The sequence below is a fragment of the Alligator mississippiensis genome, chromosome 2, assembly GCF_030867095.1.
Source record: "Alligator mississippiensis isolate rAllMis1 chromosome 2, rAllMis1, whole genome shotgun sequence".
NCBI lineage: Eukaryota > Metazoa > Chordata > Crocodylia > Alligatoridae > Alligator > Alligator mississippiensis.
Window position 1 is genome coordinate 13,563,289 of NC_081825.1, and position 16,310 is coordinate 13,579,598.

The 16,310-nt window shown below is 48.7% G+C and overlaps 3 gene segments (V, D, J or C); all 3 read left to right on the top strand.

Annotated features, from left to right (window-relative positions):
* Positions 1 to 872: 872 nt before the first annotated feature.
* LOC132248231 (immunoglobulin kappa variable 3-11-like) lies at positions 873 to 4,782 on the top strand. The segment is given in 3 exon segments: positions 873 to 921; positions 1,365 to 1,678; positions 4,687 to 4,782. Coding segments are annotated over 3 exon segments (459 nt in total).
* Positions 4,783 to 8,248: 3,466 nt separating this feature from the next.
* Positions 8,249 to 9,188, top strand: LOC132248232 (immunoglobulin kappa variable 3-20-like). The segment is given in 2 exon segments: positions 8,249 to 8,311; positions 8,740 to 9,188. Coding segments are annotated over 2 exon segments (498 nt in total).
* Positions 9,189 to 14,075: 4,887 nt separating this feature from the next.
* On the top strand, positions 14,076 to 15,281 carry LOC132248233 (immunoglobulin kappa variable 3-20-like). The segment is given in 2 exon segments: positions 14,076 to 14,143; positions 14,950 to 15,281. Coding segments are annotated over 2 exon segments (384 nt in total).
* Positions 15,282 to 16,310: the final 1,029 nt, after the last annotated feature.

Here is a 16,310-nt window from a genome sequence, read left to right on the forward strand (position 1 = left end):
GGGGGCAAGCTTGGGAGCCTGGTATAACTGTTTCCCATCCCCTTCCTCTCACAGGCCTCATAGACAGAGCAAAGTTAGCACTGCTCAGGATATGGGTTCGTTAACTTGAGTGGAAAATTGTATCATGCCAATATATCATGGATTACTTACTGTACTTGGGAGTTAGTAGTATGATTTGGGACTTTTTTCCTCTGGGCGGGAATAAAACCTGTTGTAGGTAATTACCACATGCCCTTTCATTCAGAGGAGCAAAGCATTTACGATTCCCAGCAAAATCATGGAAAAAGATGCTCTAAAACCCTGTGTGCCAGGAGAAATAGCATGGCATATGATCTTCATTAGAAACAAAATAAAAAATACGATATGCTATCAAAATGTCTTCCTGGTTCAAAATGCTTAATGTGGCTGGACAATCCTCTAGAAAGGCAAAGTTCGGGATCTTGCTCTTTTCTTTATGTTAAACAAGTTTTCTAAGGTGAGGAAAAGGAGCAGAGTGAGGAAGTAATTTCCTCTGTGGCTGCTCTAGCCCAGGGAGATCACAGCAGTGACTGTGTGTCCAGCAGGACTTGTCCGGTATGAATTTAACAAGGTGGAACCAAAATACGCATGTGTTACCAACCCTCTTCCCATCCACTTGTGACAAACACCAGCTCAACATGAAGTGAAGCAGCTCCGTGAACCCGCTGTGTCTGCCCCCTTCAACACCACATGCCTTTCACAGCTGATTTTTAGATCACTTGCAAAACATCTCTGAGCCAAATTTGCATGTTTTACACCCAGTCAACGCCCTCCTCATGCTCGGAGCCAGTATAAGTGCTCCAGGGCACTTGGTCCAGACTGGTGATTGGTGCAGGCCAGGCACACGTACCAAGATGGCATCACTGGCTCCCCTTCTCTGCCTCGTGGTGCTCTGGGTCCAGGGTAAGCAGCAAACTGGGAGCTTCATTATAGTAAAACCATCCTTTTTACAGAAATGAACAGTGCTAGGAATGGGTTTATTGGGTGCTTAAAAATGCTTAGAGAAATGGACTCCATTAAGAAGGAGGAACTGCCATGGAGTCAAAAGACTTACTGTATCCCTATGACCAGCGTCCAAAGCCCACTGGAGTGAACAGAAGTTTGTTTGTTTTTTTATGTGGATGTCCAAGTGCTGAGGCTATAACTCTAAATGAGCAGTAAAGAAGGACTAGAAGGAAATAAGCAGTCCTGGCTGAACGACTGCATTTCATCCAGGAGACAAACATAACTTAATTCTGTAAGGAGGCACACAAGGAACATTGCAAAGCATCCGTGTTGTCTAGGTGGAGTGATTACTTAACTTGATGGAGACACTATGTTACTTCAACTTTTGTTTTTACATCTAGGTTCCTCTGGGCAGATTGTGCTGACTCAGACCCCAGAGTCCCTGGCGGTGTCTGCAGGAGATCGAGTGACCATCAAGTGCAAAGCCAGCTCCAGCCTTACTGATAGTAGTTATCAGTACTTAGCCTGGTACCAGCAGAAACCTGGACAAGCTCCAAAGCTCCTCATCTATGATGGTTCCACACAGCAGTCGGGAGTCCCAGCCCGGTTCAGCGGCAGTGGCTCTGGCACTGATTTCACTCTCACCATCAGCAGTGTTGAAGCTGAAGATGCTGGAGATTATTACTGTCACCAGTACCGCATTGATCCTCACACAGTGATACAAACCCATACAAAAACCTCCCCGGGCTGCCCAGCTCAGCATCGCAGCTGCTTCCTGAAGACTCACTTGATTGAACAACTGCTACACTCAGTCCCAGCTCCGGGGTTTCCCAGGACACAAACACGTCACTGTCTGACCCACAGACACCACCACGCTGCCCCTGCTGCCCATCCTGGTGGACAGATCATCCCAGGCATGCAGTCCAAGGGAGTTTCCTCCATATCTCAGAGATTTCACCCCACCTGAAGTAGAGGCTGACATTTCCTTCCAACATAACATTTATTTTCTTCCTGGAAACCAAGCGATCGCTGTTCCTCCCCATGCCACAAACACAGTAGGCCCCCATCAGAGTGAGAGCAGGCAGGGCCAGCCCAGGGCTTCACAGGCAGCGCTGCTGCAGGGAGGCCTGGCTCTCGGCTGGGACGGCTGCAGAGGCAGCGACAGAAAAGTCCACGATGCTCGCCTCACCCAACACGGCAGGTGCAGTGAATGCCACTAAGGAATGCAAGAAGGCATAGGGGCATGCACACTGTGGGAGGGGAAGAAGCAGAACCTTTTCCAACCTCAGAGAGGAGCCTAGGAAGCTGTACTAGGAGTAGCGTAATCCATGTCCCCCTTTTCCATTCCCTGGGGCTGGTCTCCACATCTCTCACCCTGCAGTTTCCTACAGAAGGCTGACTGCATTTGCAAGAGCACAAGTATTTGTGTTCCTCACAGTATTTCTTCTTTTACACCCAGTCATTCAGGTCTGGGAGGAAAAGAAGACGGGAAGGCAGGGACTGAGAGACCAAGAGAGTATATTGCTTCATCCTGAAGGAATTGGCCGCTGCTCTGGGCTTCTTCACTGTACGATTTCCGTCCTACCCCCACTCATCCCCCTCTCATCACTTTCAGCATAAAACACCTGGACACAATCACAGGGCACATGCATCCCTGATGTCCTTTTCATTTGGGGGCTTCAGTGGGATGGATGGTTGTATTGAGCATGGACTGGACTTCTGCAGAGAGGGAATGAAAACCTGGGGAAAATTTAAAACCATCACACACACACACACACACACACACACACACACACACACACACACACACAAGTTTGTCATCCAGGAGCAAGCTGGCTTGTAAGGGAGTCGATGGAGCTGTACACCATGTGATATCTTCACCCCCTGCTTGGACACAGGGAGATACAGTCACAGGAGGTTGCTTCTCACATTTCCGTAGGAGAATATTGCATATTTCTAACCTGCCTCACAGCCCCTGCTCCGAGCAGGCATCACTGGTACCGTTACACGCTGCATATGGCTCAGATTGGGCTCTGTCACTCTAGACACACCAGGGCCACTTCCGAGGTGTCTCCAGCAAACACTTGTTGGCATAGCCAGGCTGCTGATTCTAGTGATGCACAACTTGTGACCAATGCGACTGCACTGCCACGTGATCTTAGGGCAGTCAGAGTTATTCCTGCACAAAGGTGCTTTGCAGCCCAGCAGAAAGGTTGCAATAAAGGTCAGCTTTGCTAAGAGCTGCTGCATCTGCAATGGGAGCGCTCTGTCTGCTCAGCATCCTACTGTAACTACACCAGGGAAGTGCTCTGAGCTCAGACCTGGCCCAGGTCTGCTTCTCAGGCTCCTGGTGACCTGAGTTCAGAGAAAATGAAAGCAGACAGGACAAATTAGGATAAAGAAGTATAAACTGTTTGACATGTTATCAAATGAACAGTAGAGCATAGGTATATTTATGTGGTATAGGCAGGTGAATGGAAATTCACAGCTTTAGGGTCAGGTAGCAAAACAGACTTGTGGACCATATTCCAAGGGAGCGATCGTATAGCCCTGCCGAACTACTCAAGCACCAGGGAAACCAAAGCCATCTCTGCTTCCTGGTATGAGTTCTGCTACCGCACAGGTGAAGCAGGGGACAAAGCAGATGCCCTTACACCCAAATACAGGCAACAATACAGAACAGATGAGAACAGATGACCACAGTGATTTTTTCTATAAAATATCTGTTTGTTCCCACTAAAAGAATTCAGAGTTCTAAGGACAATTCCTGTGTGTATTTTAAGCAGGGGGGAAAAAACTCCCACAACTCTTTTGTCCAACAGGGAAAAGTGGTAGGCTGTTTAAAACAAAGCAGTGAGGATATATTTGCACAGCAAATCAAAAATACAAAACAGGACCGATCCAGTTTTTCCTAATTTGAGAAACATTCCAGCCTGCTCTAAATCTTCTGTGAGCACAGAGATGAACTTACCTCTCTCTCTCACCAGATGGCATCACAAGACTTTAGTTTGGGAGCTGATCCCTTCACTGAAAAGTCAAGTGACTTATTCAAGGAGCCTAGGGTATGTGTACACGCCAGGGGAGTTAATGTAGACCACCCGAAAATTTTAATGCAGCTTTTTTTAGTGCGGTGCATTTCTGTTTGCATGAACAGCGTTTTCATGTGAGTTAAGCCCCCGTATGTCATTCCCTGCAGAGTTCAGTAGGGGCAGTCAAATCCCAGCTCACCCCCTAGAGTGTCTCTGCTAATGTATTACTGCAGGAGGCGCACGTGAGCCACCCGGGCTCCCAGTCTCCACCCCCGGACTCTCACCGGGAGTCTCCCCTGGGCACAGTCATGGGCACCCCAAAATCCTTGTCACTTGGACCAGCCTATGCTAATTCAATCTGGTCTCTCCATCAGTACACGATCCCAAACCCCATCCCAATCCCAACAAACAACGTGAAACCTGCCCCCCCGTTCCTTTCCCTTCCAATCCCACCATGTTACAAATAAATGGGGGCCAGGGTCATTAACTCTAGCTGCTTAATAACTGCTTTATCATAAGAGTAGTGGGTGGGGCTGTGATATCATAAGAGTAGAGGGAGGGTGGGTGGGCAGGTGGGTAGGTCTGCTCATGGTCGCTGTCACCCAGCTTCCCTTCAATCATTAGGTCACTGATTAGGGCATCCCCAGTTGCCAGTACCAGGTCGAGCAACACTTTACCTCTCGTTGGCCCGTAGACTTCTTGTGTCAGACAGAGCTCAGCCACACACGAGAAGCAGCTCTGCGACCGCTCGGATTTGACCAAGCATGCTTACCACAAGATGTCTGGGTAGTTGAAGTCTCCCATGACAACCATGGACCGGGAGCATGCGGCCTCAGCCAATTCCCTGGCGAACTCCTGGTCAAGCCCTTGATTTTGGGTAGGAGATCTGTAGAAGACTCCCACCTCTGTGTCCCCTGTGCCATGTTCCCCACAGATTTTAACCCAGAGGGTCTCCAGTTGTCCACCCTGGGCACCCATGTCAGCTTGCAGGGACATGTAGTTGTCCTTGACAAGGAGAGCTACACCCCCGCCCCTTTTGTCCACTCAATCTCTCCTGTACAGGGTATTGCCATCTATACCTCTGGCCCAGTCACGGGCAGAGTCCCACCAGGTCTCCGTTATCCCTATGACCTTGTAATTATTTGTGTTAATCAGGAGGACAAGTTCATCCTGTTTATTCCCCAAGCTCCTGGCGTTTGTGTACAGGCACACAAGTGTCCGCTTGGGGGCCCTTGCCTTGCCCACTGCTCGTTCCAGGGCTGGGGCAGAGGTAGACTTCCTTAAGTGCCTAGACCTGCTGGCTTTGCGAGGGTCGCTCAGTGGGCCAGCATTGGCGGTAATCCCCTCATCCTCTGGTGGGATCAGTTTAAAGCCCGGTGGAGCAGGTCAGCCAGACCGGCTGGGAAGAGCCTCCTCCCCAGAGGAGGGAGGTGGAGGCCAGCCTTCGCAGCAGCTCACTGCCTCTCTCTCCAAAGAGTGGACTGTAGTCATGGACGCCAAAGCCTTCCCGATGATACCAGTGCTGCAGTCTTTGATTCAGTACCTCTCTCCTTCTCTCCCTCCTCCACCCATAGCCGAAGACTGGGAGGATTGAAGAAAACACCACCTGTGCCTCTAAACCCTTTAGCCCTGCTCCTAAATCCCTGTAGTGCTTCATGATCCAGGTGGGAGTGCTCCGAGATGTGTCATTTGTGTCCACATGGATAAGGAGCATAGGGTAGTGGTCAGTGGGTAGAATTCCTTCCCTGGAGGTGCCAAATTTCAGCCGATTTTGGATTTTAAACTTCATTGCAGATCAACAAGGCAGTTTTTTTACCTCCCTGCCTCTCATCTGACACCTCCAGGGAAGGAATTCTACCTGATCAACACATCAAAGAGCTACTCAACACAGCTCACAAAGACACTCTCATGGACCCAGAGGGACAGACTTCCATCTTCAGCTCCCTCTGTGCAAAAATGAAGTTTATTTTAAGGGAGAAGAGATTGATGTCATATATCTTCACTTCAAAAAAGCCTTCGATCTGGTTCCCCATGATCGCCTCTTGGAGAAACTGGCCAATTGTCGCCTTGGGTCCTCCACGCTCCACTGGCTGGAAAATTGGCTCCGGGGTCGGACCCAGAGGGGAGTAATTGATGGAAGTCACTCATCATGGTGTCCTGTGACCAGTGGGGTCCCCCAAGGCTCTGTCCTTGGACCCATACTGTTCAACATCTTCATTAACGATGTGGACACTGGAGTCAGAAGCGGACTGGCCAAGTTCATCAATGACACCAAACTTTGGGGCAAAGCATCCACACCAGAAGACAGGCGGATGATCCAGGCTGACCTGGACCGGCTCAGCAAGTGGGCGGACGAGAATCTGATGGTGTTCAATGCCGATAAATGCAAGGTTCTCCACCTTGGGAAGAAAAACCCGCAGCATCCTTATAGGCTCGGCAGTGCTATGTTGGCTAGCACTATGGAAGAAAGAGTCTTGGAGGTCATCATTGACCACAAGATGAACATGAGCCTGCAGTGCGATGCTGCGGCTAGTAAAGCTACCAAAACGCTGGCTTGCATCCATAGATGCTTCTCAAGCAAATACCAGGACGTCTTTCTCCCCTTGTACTCGGCCTTGGTGAGGCCGCAGCTGGAGTACTGCGTCCAGTTTTGCGCTCCACAATTCAAAAAGGATGTGGAGAAGCTTGAGAGAGTCCAGAGAAGAGCCACGCGCATGATCAGAGCTCAGGGAAGCAGACCCTACGATGACAGGCTGAGAGCCCTGGGGCTCTTTAGCCTGGAAAAGCGCAGGCTCAGGGGTGATCTGGTGGCCACCTATAAGTTTATCAGGGATGACCACCAGTATCTGGGGGAACGTTTGTTCACCAGAGCACCCAAAGGGATGACGACTAGGTCAAATGGTCATAAACTACTACAAGACCGTTTCAGGCTGGACATAAGGAAAAATTTCTTTAATGTCCGAGCCCCCAAGGTCTGGAACAGCCTGCCACCGGAGGTGGTTCAAGCGCCTTCATTGAACACCTTCAAGAGCAAACTGGATGCTTATCTTGTTGGGATCCTATGACCCCAGCTGACGTCCTGCCCTTTGGGCGGCGGGCTGGACTCGATGATCTTCCGAGGCCCCTTCCAGCCCTCATGTCTATGAAATCTGTGAAATCTTATTTCCTACCTATGGGGACTTTTTACCATCTTGTACCATCTACACTTTTCCCGGAGCCTGACAAAGGGACTTTGTTCCCAAAAGCTTGCAGAAAAGGATAATTTTCTTGCCATTTTCCAGTTGGTCTAATAAAAGGTATCGTTTTGAACCAAGAGTTCTAGTTTTTTGTAAGTCTTTTTGTCTCAGACCAACACGGCTACCAAGTACACCCCTGAAAGCTGAGATTATATATTCTGAAATACATTTTGAGAGGTCAGACTTCTATTTATTTACAGACATATTAATTGCAATTATTATTTTACTCACTTCAGTTTACTGTCTATTAAGACAGAAAATGCTCATAAATTTGGAGAAGGGGCAAGCTTGCGAGCCTGGTATAGTTGTATTCCCATTCCCTGCCCCTAACAGGCCTTGTGGACAGGGTGAGGTTTAGAATAGCCACGCAAATGGGACATTGCTCAGCTTATAGGTTCATCCTGAGGTGTCTGGGAAATTATATCGTTCCAATATATCATGGATTAGTTACTAGACTTGGTTAGTTACAGCCTTGCTGTTTCTCCTGGCAGATGGTCTGCATGAGAAACAAAAGAGAAAATACAATACGCAATCAAAATGTCCTCCTGGTTCAAAATGCTGAATGTGGCTGGACAATCCTCTAGAAAGGCAAAGTTCAGGATCTTGCTCTTTTCTTTACGTTAAACAAGTTTTCTAAGGTGAGGAAAAGGAGCGAAGAGTGAGGAAGTCATTTCCACTACGGCTCCCCGAACACAGGGAGATCACAGCAGCAACAATGTGCCCAGCAGGACTTGGCCGGTATGAATTAAACAACCTGGCACCAAAACAAGTACATTAGCAACCCTCTTCCCACCCACTTGTGACAAATACCAGCTCAACATGAAGCGAAGCAGCTTCGGGAACCTGCTGTGTCTCCCCCTTCAACACCACCTGCCTTTCACAGCTGATTTTTAGATCACTTGCAAATCATCTCTGAGCCAAATTTGCATGTTTTACACCCAGTCAACGCCCTCCACATGCTCAGAGCCAGTATAAGTGCTCCAGGGCACTTGGTCCAGACTGATGATCGGTGCAGGCCAGGCACACGTACCAAGATGGCATCACTGGCTCCCCTGCTCTGCCTCGTGGTGCTCTGGGCCCAGGGTAAGCAGCAAACTCAGAGGGAAGTAGCTTCATTACACCAAATCCATCCTTTCCACAGAAACAAAAAGTTCTAAAAATTGGGTTTATCAGGTGCTTAAAACTGCTCAGAGAAATGCACCCCCTTAGAAGGGAGGGACTGCAATTACTTCATCTCTGTGACCGGGATCCAAAGCACATAGGAGTGAACATTAGTTTTTCTCTGGATGTCCACGGGCTGAGGCTGTTACTCTACATGAGCAATGAAGAAAGGACTAGAAGGAAAAGAGCACTTCTGGGTGCACGTTACCATTTCAGCCAGGAGACAAACGTGCTTTATTCTGTATGAAAGCACACAGGGAAGATTGCCAAAGCATCCAGATTGTCCAGTGGGACTCATGCATAGACGGATGCAGGCACTATGTTAACTCAACATTTGTTTTTACTTCTAGGTTCCTCCGGGCAGATTGTGCTGACTCAGACCCCACAGTCCCTGGCGGTGTCTCCAGGAGATCGAGTGACCATCAAGTGCAAAGCCAGTTCCAGCCTTACTGCTAGTAGTTATCAGTACTTAGCCTGGTACCAGCAGAAACCTGGACAAGCTCCTAAGCTCCTCATCTATGGTGGTTCCACACTGCAGTCGGGAGTCCCAGCCCGGTTCAGCGGCAGTGGCTCTGGCACTGATTTCACTCTCACCATCAGCGGTGTTGAAGCTGAAGATGCTGGAGATTATTACTGTCACCAGTCCCTCAGTGATCCTCACACAGTGATACAAACCCATACAAAAACCTCCCGAGGCTGCACAGCCCAGCACCACAGCTGCTTCCTGAAGAGACACTTACTTGAAAACTTGCTAAACACAATATTGTCTCAGGGGTTTCCCCAGGATGTCAGTGTGTGAGCCACAGATACCATCACGCTGCCCCTGCTGCCCAGCCTGCAGGACAGATGAGCCTAGGGGCGTAGTCCGGGGGAGTTTGCTCCCCAGTCTCAGACATTTCACCCCACCTGAACTAGAGGCTCACATTTTCTTCCAGCATAACATTTATTTTCTTCCTGGAAACCAAGCAATCCCTTTTCCTCCCCAAGGCACAAACACAGTAGACACCGATCAGAGTGACAGCAGGCAGGGTCAGCCTGGGGCTTCACAGGCAGCGGTGCTGCAGGGAGGCCTGGCTCTAGGTGGGACGGCTGCAGAGGCAGCGACAGAGAAGTTCATGATGCTCTCATCACCCAGCATGGCAGATGCAGTGAATGCCACTGGCAGAGTAACAGGGAGCCACACGTGGCATTTCGCTGATATATGCAATAAAAAATAGGAGCATGGACCCTTTGCAGGAGGGCAAGGGGCAGGAGGTGGTGCATTGTCTAGTCTTGGAGAGGAGCCCAGGAGGTTGTGGTAGGAGTTGCTTTATCCAGATCCCCCTTTTCCATTCCCTGGGGCTGGTCTCTACATCTCTCACCCTGCAGTGAGTTTCCTACAGCAGGCTGACTGCACTTGCAAATGCATAAATACTTGCTTTTCTCACAGTATTTCTTCTTTTACACCCAATCATTCAGGTCAGGAAGGAAAAGAGGAGGGGTGGGCAGGCACTGGGAGACCGAGAAGGTGTGTGGCTTCATCCTGGAGGCATTGGCCACTGCTCTGGGTTTGTTCACAGTAAGATTCCCCTCCATCCTCCACCCCCTTCATCCCTTTCAGCATAAAAAAAGCTGGACACATTCACAAGGCACATGCATCACTGATGTCCTTTTCATTTTGGGGTTTCAGTGGGATGGACGGCTGTATTGAGCATGCACTGAACTTCTGCAGGGAGGGAATGAAATACTCACACACACACACACACACACACACACACACGCACACACACACACACACACACACAGGTTTGTCATCCAGGAGCACATTGGCTTGTAAGGGAGTAGACAGCTGTACAGCACGTGGTGTCTGCAGCCCCTGCTTGGGCCCAGGGAGATACAGTCCCAGGAGGTTGCTTCTCAGATTTCCATGGGAGTATTCTGCATATTTCCAACCGGCCTCACAGCCCCTGCTCCGAGCAGGCATCGCTGGTAACTACACACCGTGCATGTCAATCAGATTGGGCTGTGTCGCTCTAGACGCTGTGACTCCAGTGGGTACTCGTGGTTTGCACAGCATCCTACTGTAACTACACCAGGGAAGTGCTCTTAGCTCAGACCTGCTCACAGTCTACTTCTCAGGCTCCTGGTGACCTGGGTTCAGAGAAAATGAAGCCAAAGGGGAGAGATTTAGATCAAGAAATATAAACTGTTTTGCACGTTACCAAACGGACAGTGGAGCTTAGGTCCATGAATGTGGTATGCAGGGGTGAATGGAGATTCAGGGCTGTAGGGTCCGATAGCAAAACAGACTTGCAGACCTTATTCCAAGGGAGAGATCCATAAACACCTTCCTAACGACTAAAACACCAGAGAAACCAAAGCCACCTCTGCTTCCTGGTGGAAGTCCCACTACTGCGCACCCCACAGCACTGCACAGAAGCCACCCGTACTCCTAAATTCAGGAAACAATTCAGAATAGGTGAGAATATATGAACTCAGTAACTTTTGCCTAGCAAATATCTTCTTTCTCCATTAAGAAAAAAAAAAAATCACACCCATTCCAAAGAAAAATCCTATTCATAATTTAAGCAAGGGAAAAAAAAACAAATTCCCACAACTTCTTCCCTCAGCAGGGACAAGTGGTGGTAGATAGAAAGCAAAGCAGTGAGGAGACACTGGAATAGCAAATGCAAAATACAATAACGGTTCTGTCAAGCTTGTCTCAGTTTGAGGAACAGCCGAGTCAGCTCTAAATCTTCTGCAAACACGAAGATCAACTTACAGTTCTGGGCCACGAGATGGCACCACAAGACTTTCCTTTGGGAGCTGCTCAGTGCGCTGAAAAAATCAAGCTACTGATTCTCGGAGCTTAAACATGGACTTTAAACTGTCCTTTATAGACTCTCAGGATCAGAAGTCATTGCCCTTCTTGTATGAGGCACGAGAAACCATCAGAAGATCCAGGTTCAAGGTCTCCACAACTCTGAATGCATTAAGCAGATTTGCTAAGATGTCAATTCAGGCAGCAGCAGAAAGAGCCACAAGGCCAGAGTTAGAAATTCGCTCTGCAGCGTTCCCCCAGGAAGGGAAGCCACAACATTAACTGCACAAAAACTAGGCTAATTAAATGCAAAATGGTATTTAGGCATCAGGACTCAGCTATGAACATTTAACTCAATTTCTACGCCAACACCGATCCGCCCTTAGCTCACCCAGTGCTGAAAAATGCCATTTCAATGCAAGGCAAAGAATAAGGACTGGGTGCTCCTGTTTTTGTGCAGCATCTACCACGTTCAGACCCTGATCCTAATGGAGTGTGCTCGCACTTCCACAGTGGCAGCAAGCAGTTATCAGAAGAACAAGCCAGCTTCGCATACAGTCTCCAGGGTTGATTTGTTAAACTTGGGTTGAACTTGTCCTCTTATGCCCGGGCACCTGTCCACTCTACTCTGAACCTCTTCGGACGGGATGGAAATGTTCATATCTAACCCAGTTTGCATCTTTCAGTCCTGGAGGACATCCCTGAGCTGCTCTGCACGGCATCATTATTCTGTGATGCTTGGTACAGCCTGTTGAACAAATTGCACCAGTCAGACATGTCTCGATGATCTCTTCTGCTCAAATCATCTGTTTGTTACTGCTCTGGATCCCACATAAAGAACTACATGATCTCTTTGATCGCTGCCTACCAAATAGCTAATGTCCCCATAAAGTTTCTACTGACTTCTGGCAGTCTTGTCTCTAAACAGGAAAGACATTGTTCAGATATCTGGCCCTGATACAACCCCCTTGAAGTGGATGAGAGTCTTTCAGTTGGTTTGCATCTGTTCCTAAATAAATTGGCAGGTGAAAAAAAAAGTCATGATTATAAAAATGTTATGTTTTAAATACTGCCGTAAGCTAATAAGTCTGTGCTGTAACACCTATATAGGATTTTTATAGGAAAATGTAAAGAGTTTGTCAAACCAAACAACATATAAACTGTAACCCTATGTTCTCTGTGTTTGCCTCCAGATTCCCGTGGGGACATGGTGGTGACTCGGACTCTAGCAGGGCAAGAGTGCACCACGCGCAGTGACACAGGCCAGACACCTGCCTGTCCAGCCTTTCAACGCCTGTCCATCTGCAGAGAGACTCCCCTTGTGCTCTCACGACTGGGACGGGGGAAATTTGCTGCTGAAGATATTTGCTCCCATATTGAAGAGAGTATATCACACGAACTCATATAATGTCAGGTTAATCAGACTTCACTCTCTTAGGATCATTTTTGGATAGTGGGGAAGAAGTTGACTGACGGTGCTGTGAAGACAGTGGATGACTTCATAATGAAAACATCTCAGTGCATCATCTTTAGTGCTTCCAAGCGGCGACAAGAGACCGCGAGTTTAGTTTGCAACATTGCAAATTGCAACGATGCAGCCATCATCTCACCGCCAGGCCGCGGGAGAGGTGGACAGGCTCTGCAGCAAAAAAAGGATCAGGCCCCACACCACTTCTGCCTTCACCAAGCTCCAACTAAAGGCAAAATCAGTGAGGAGCCTGATCTTTTTTCTTCCCCCACAGTGGAGCCTGCCTGCCTCTCCTGCAGCCAGGGGTGAGCTGCTGGCAGCCCAAGTAGTCATTGAGCTCCTGGGGGCTCCAGTCCTTCCTTCTGAGGTATCAGTGCCACCGGGGCTGCCCAGGTGGGTGGCTAGCAGACAGGTATTCCCCCAACTTGGGGTCAGGGAAGACTTGGATCAGGCCGGGTGCTGCCTCTGAGCTGGCCTGCTAGCAGCCCGCCCGGGCAGCCCTGGGGGACACTGCCACTGCAGAGAGAATGACCGGGGTCCCCTGCAGCTCAGGGGCTGCTCAGCCCACTCCCAGCTCACCCCCAGCCATGGGCGGGCTTCAGCTCTGAGAAAAATTAAAATTAAAATAATAAATCAGGCACTTCACTGTAAGTTGGCAGAAAAATTAAAATATTAAAAGCCCACAATTTCAATTTAGGGTGCATAGAATAAAACCCTGAGGACTAATCTCCTGTCATGTGTGCAAGCACCCCTAGTGTCCAGAAACTCATGGAGAGCAGGTGAATTTTCAGGCGAAGGGCTTTTACAGTCATCCTTTTAAAAAGGATGTCCCAAGGAGTTAAAGACTCAGCAGGCTTACCTTGGGAAGATACTGGAATAAATGACAAAAACCGTCCATTTGGAAATAGGTGTATGAGGAATATACACCAGAAGCCAACACAGAGTTGACAGAAACAACTCCTGAAAAGACCACTTGGATTTCCCCTTTTTTCCACATGAACTCGTTGGGTGGTTGAGGGGAGTTTACGAGGCATAATAAGGCCCTAGACACATTCCCACATGCTAGTCTCATAAGAACTCATGAGTACCATGGGCTATACAGAATTACAGCCAGGTAGATACATAGCTGAGGGACTCACAGGAAGCAAAGCGTAACTATAAATGGAGTGATTTCTTAGTGGGGTCCCCCAACACGGAAGAATCACAGCAAGACACTTTCTACCCAGATAAATCACTGAGTGGCATCTGCCCTACCCCCCAGGCTGAGAAAACGGCCCCCTTCAGAGCCTCACAAGTGCCAGGAGTGTTATCCCTGACCCCAATTTGCCTGTTTCGTGACCCATGAACACCCTCCTACTCCTCAGGGCAGATATAAGTGTTCCCTGCCACTCCTGGCACTTTGTTCTCAGCATCGAGCCCATCAGACATATCGTGATGTCGTCTCCGGCTCCCCTCGCCTGGCTGCTGCTAGTCCTCTGGATCCAGGGTAAGGAGCAAACCAAGGGGGAATTGGTTTCATTACACCAAAATCAGCCCTTGCAGGGAAAGGAAAAGACCTAGGAACGGGGTGCATCAGCTGCTAAGCCACGCTCAAAGAATGAGTGCATTTCTCACACTGCGGGTACAAAACAAGAGAAGCAAAACTCATTTAAAACCTGTGACCAGGAGCCAAACGCCACTAGATTGAATGGAAGTCATTCTGTTGCTTTTCGTGGGCTGTGCATAAAACCCAAAGGAGGCAAATAAGGATTGGGTTGAAGGGAAGAGACACTTCCCCCTGACTTACAGCGTTTCAGACAAGAAACCCCCTCCCAGAACTTGGTTAGGATGCCCCCAGGGATTGCACTCCAATGTTATTATTGTGTTGTTGGATTTATTAAAGGGTTGCTCTGATCTGTATCACTTGCTCCGATTACAGCTCTGCTTTTCTCTCCTCCAAAATAACCACAAATATCAAACACAGCTGGCCTGTGGGATTGATCCATACCGGCAATATTTTTGTAAATGCAATACAAGCACCCAGGGGAATTATTGTCAGTGTGGTTTTTGATTTGAGCCATTTAAAGGTATGAAACCTTTTGGGTCTCTCCCTTGATTGCTGGAGTCTCTTCATAGATTTCATAAGGGGAAAAGCAGTTCAAGGTCATTTTCTAGACTGACATTCAAGGGGAAAAGCTGCCCTTCCTCAAGCTGAAGCAGGAAATGGGGGCAGGAGCACGTAGAGCTGAGCTACAATTGGGACAGCGGGGTGGATGGGTGCACTGTGTTACTTCCCAGTTTTTACATTGCCAGCCTCCAAGGGGTCCATTTCCCTGATTCAGACTCCACAAGCCCTGTCGGTGTCTCCAGGAGCCAGAGTCTCTATCCACTGCCAGACCAGTTCGAGCCTTCATTTCTCAGAGCTGGGGATGACGCACTATGAGCTCTTAGCCTGGTACCACCACAAACCTGGGCAGCCTCCCAGGCTCCTCATCTATGACGCTGAGACCCGGGAAACAGGAATCGCAGACAGGTTCAGTGGCCAAGAGACTGAGCACGGCTTCTCCCTCATCATCAGTGAGGTGGAAGCAGATGATGAGGGAGTTTATTACTGCCAGCAGTACAAAGACACCCCCACACAGTGATACAGCCCAGTACAAAAACCTGCCTGGGCCTTCCCCTTCACTGGCACAGCTGCTTCCTGGACTGTCACTGTAGCAGTGCAACCGCTACCTTGCTATGGGGCAGGGGTTTCCTCGGGGCCCCAGCATTCGGCTAATTGGTGCCACACAGCTCGGCTGTATTTGGGATGTACCCAAATAACTACTAACACCAGGTCTTCACTGTGGACTGTGGCTGGCATAGCTGTGTCACTCAGGAGTTAGTGAGATGTCACTTGGGAGCAACAAGACTACACCGGGGACACTGGTTACTCCAGCTCCACAAATCCTACTGATGTTTCCAGGAGACTGAATTTCTATGAAGCTCAAAGCCCGGAGCTGGCTTTCATCTCCTTTGCCCCTTAGCAACACAATCCTGTCCCATCCCAACATCCCTCCTCTACAGTGCTTTCCCAAGACCATAAGAGTAATGTACACCCAGGGGGCCCAGCCCCGACTTCACCCTCGACTGCATTGTAGACCCGACACATCCAGTTATACAACAGACCGAGATACACAAGCTACTTGCAGAAACCAGAGAATGGCAACCTCCCTTACACTATCAGTGATGCAGGTTGTACCGTGTTGGTCTGCAAGCAAAAGTAATCAGAACTCTTGGGGAGGTGATATCTTTTATTAGATCAACTAGATAGTTGCAAATAATTCCTTTATTTGCAAGATTTGGGGCACCACCTTTCAGCTCTCCTGTTAAATATGAATTTTCATTTCCACCTGGGAGAAATTTTACAATCTTTGCACTCCCCTATGCCTTAGGAAGGGCACATGTACCCAGAAGCTTGCAAGTAATGTTTTTGCATCTAGTTTGTCTAATAAAAGATATCACCTCCCTAGGGGTTCTGATTACTTGTACAGTATCAGCGACATTCAGAGAGAAGACAAATGCTGATGCTCCATCAGAAGCAGAGGCCTGCATCTCAATACCATAGTCCAAATAACATTTTAGAGGAGTGTTAAATGATATAGCTCAGAGGGGCATTAATACCCACTCTCTGC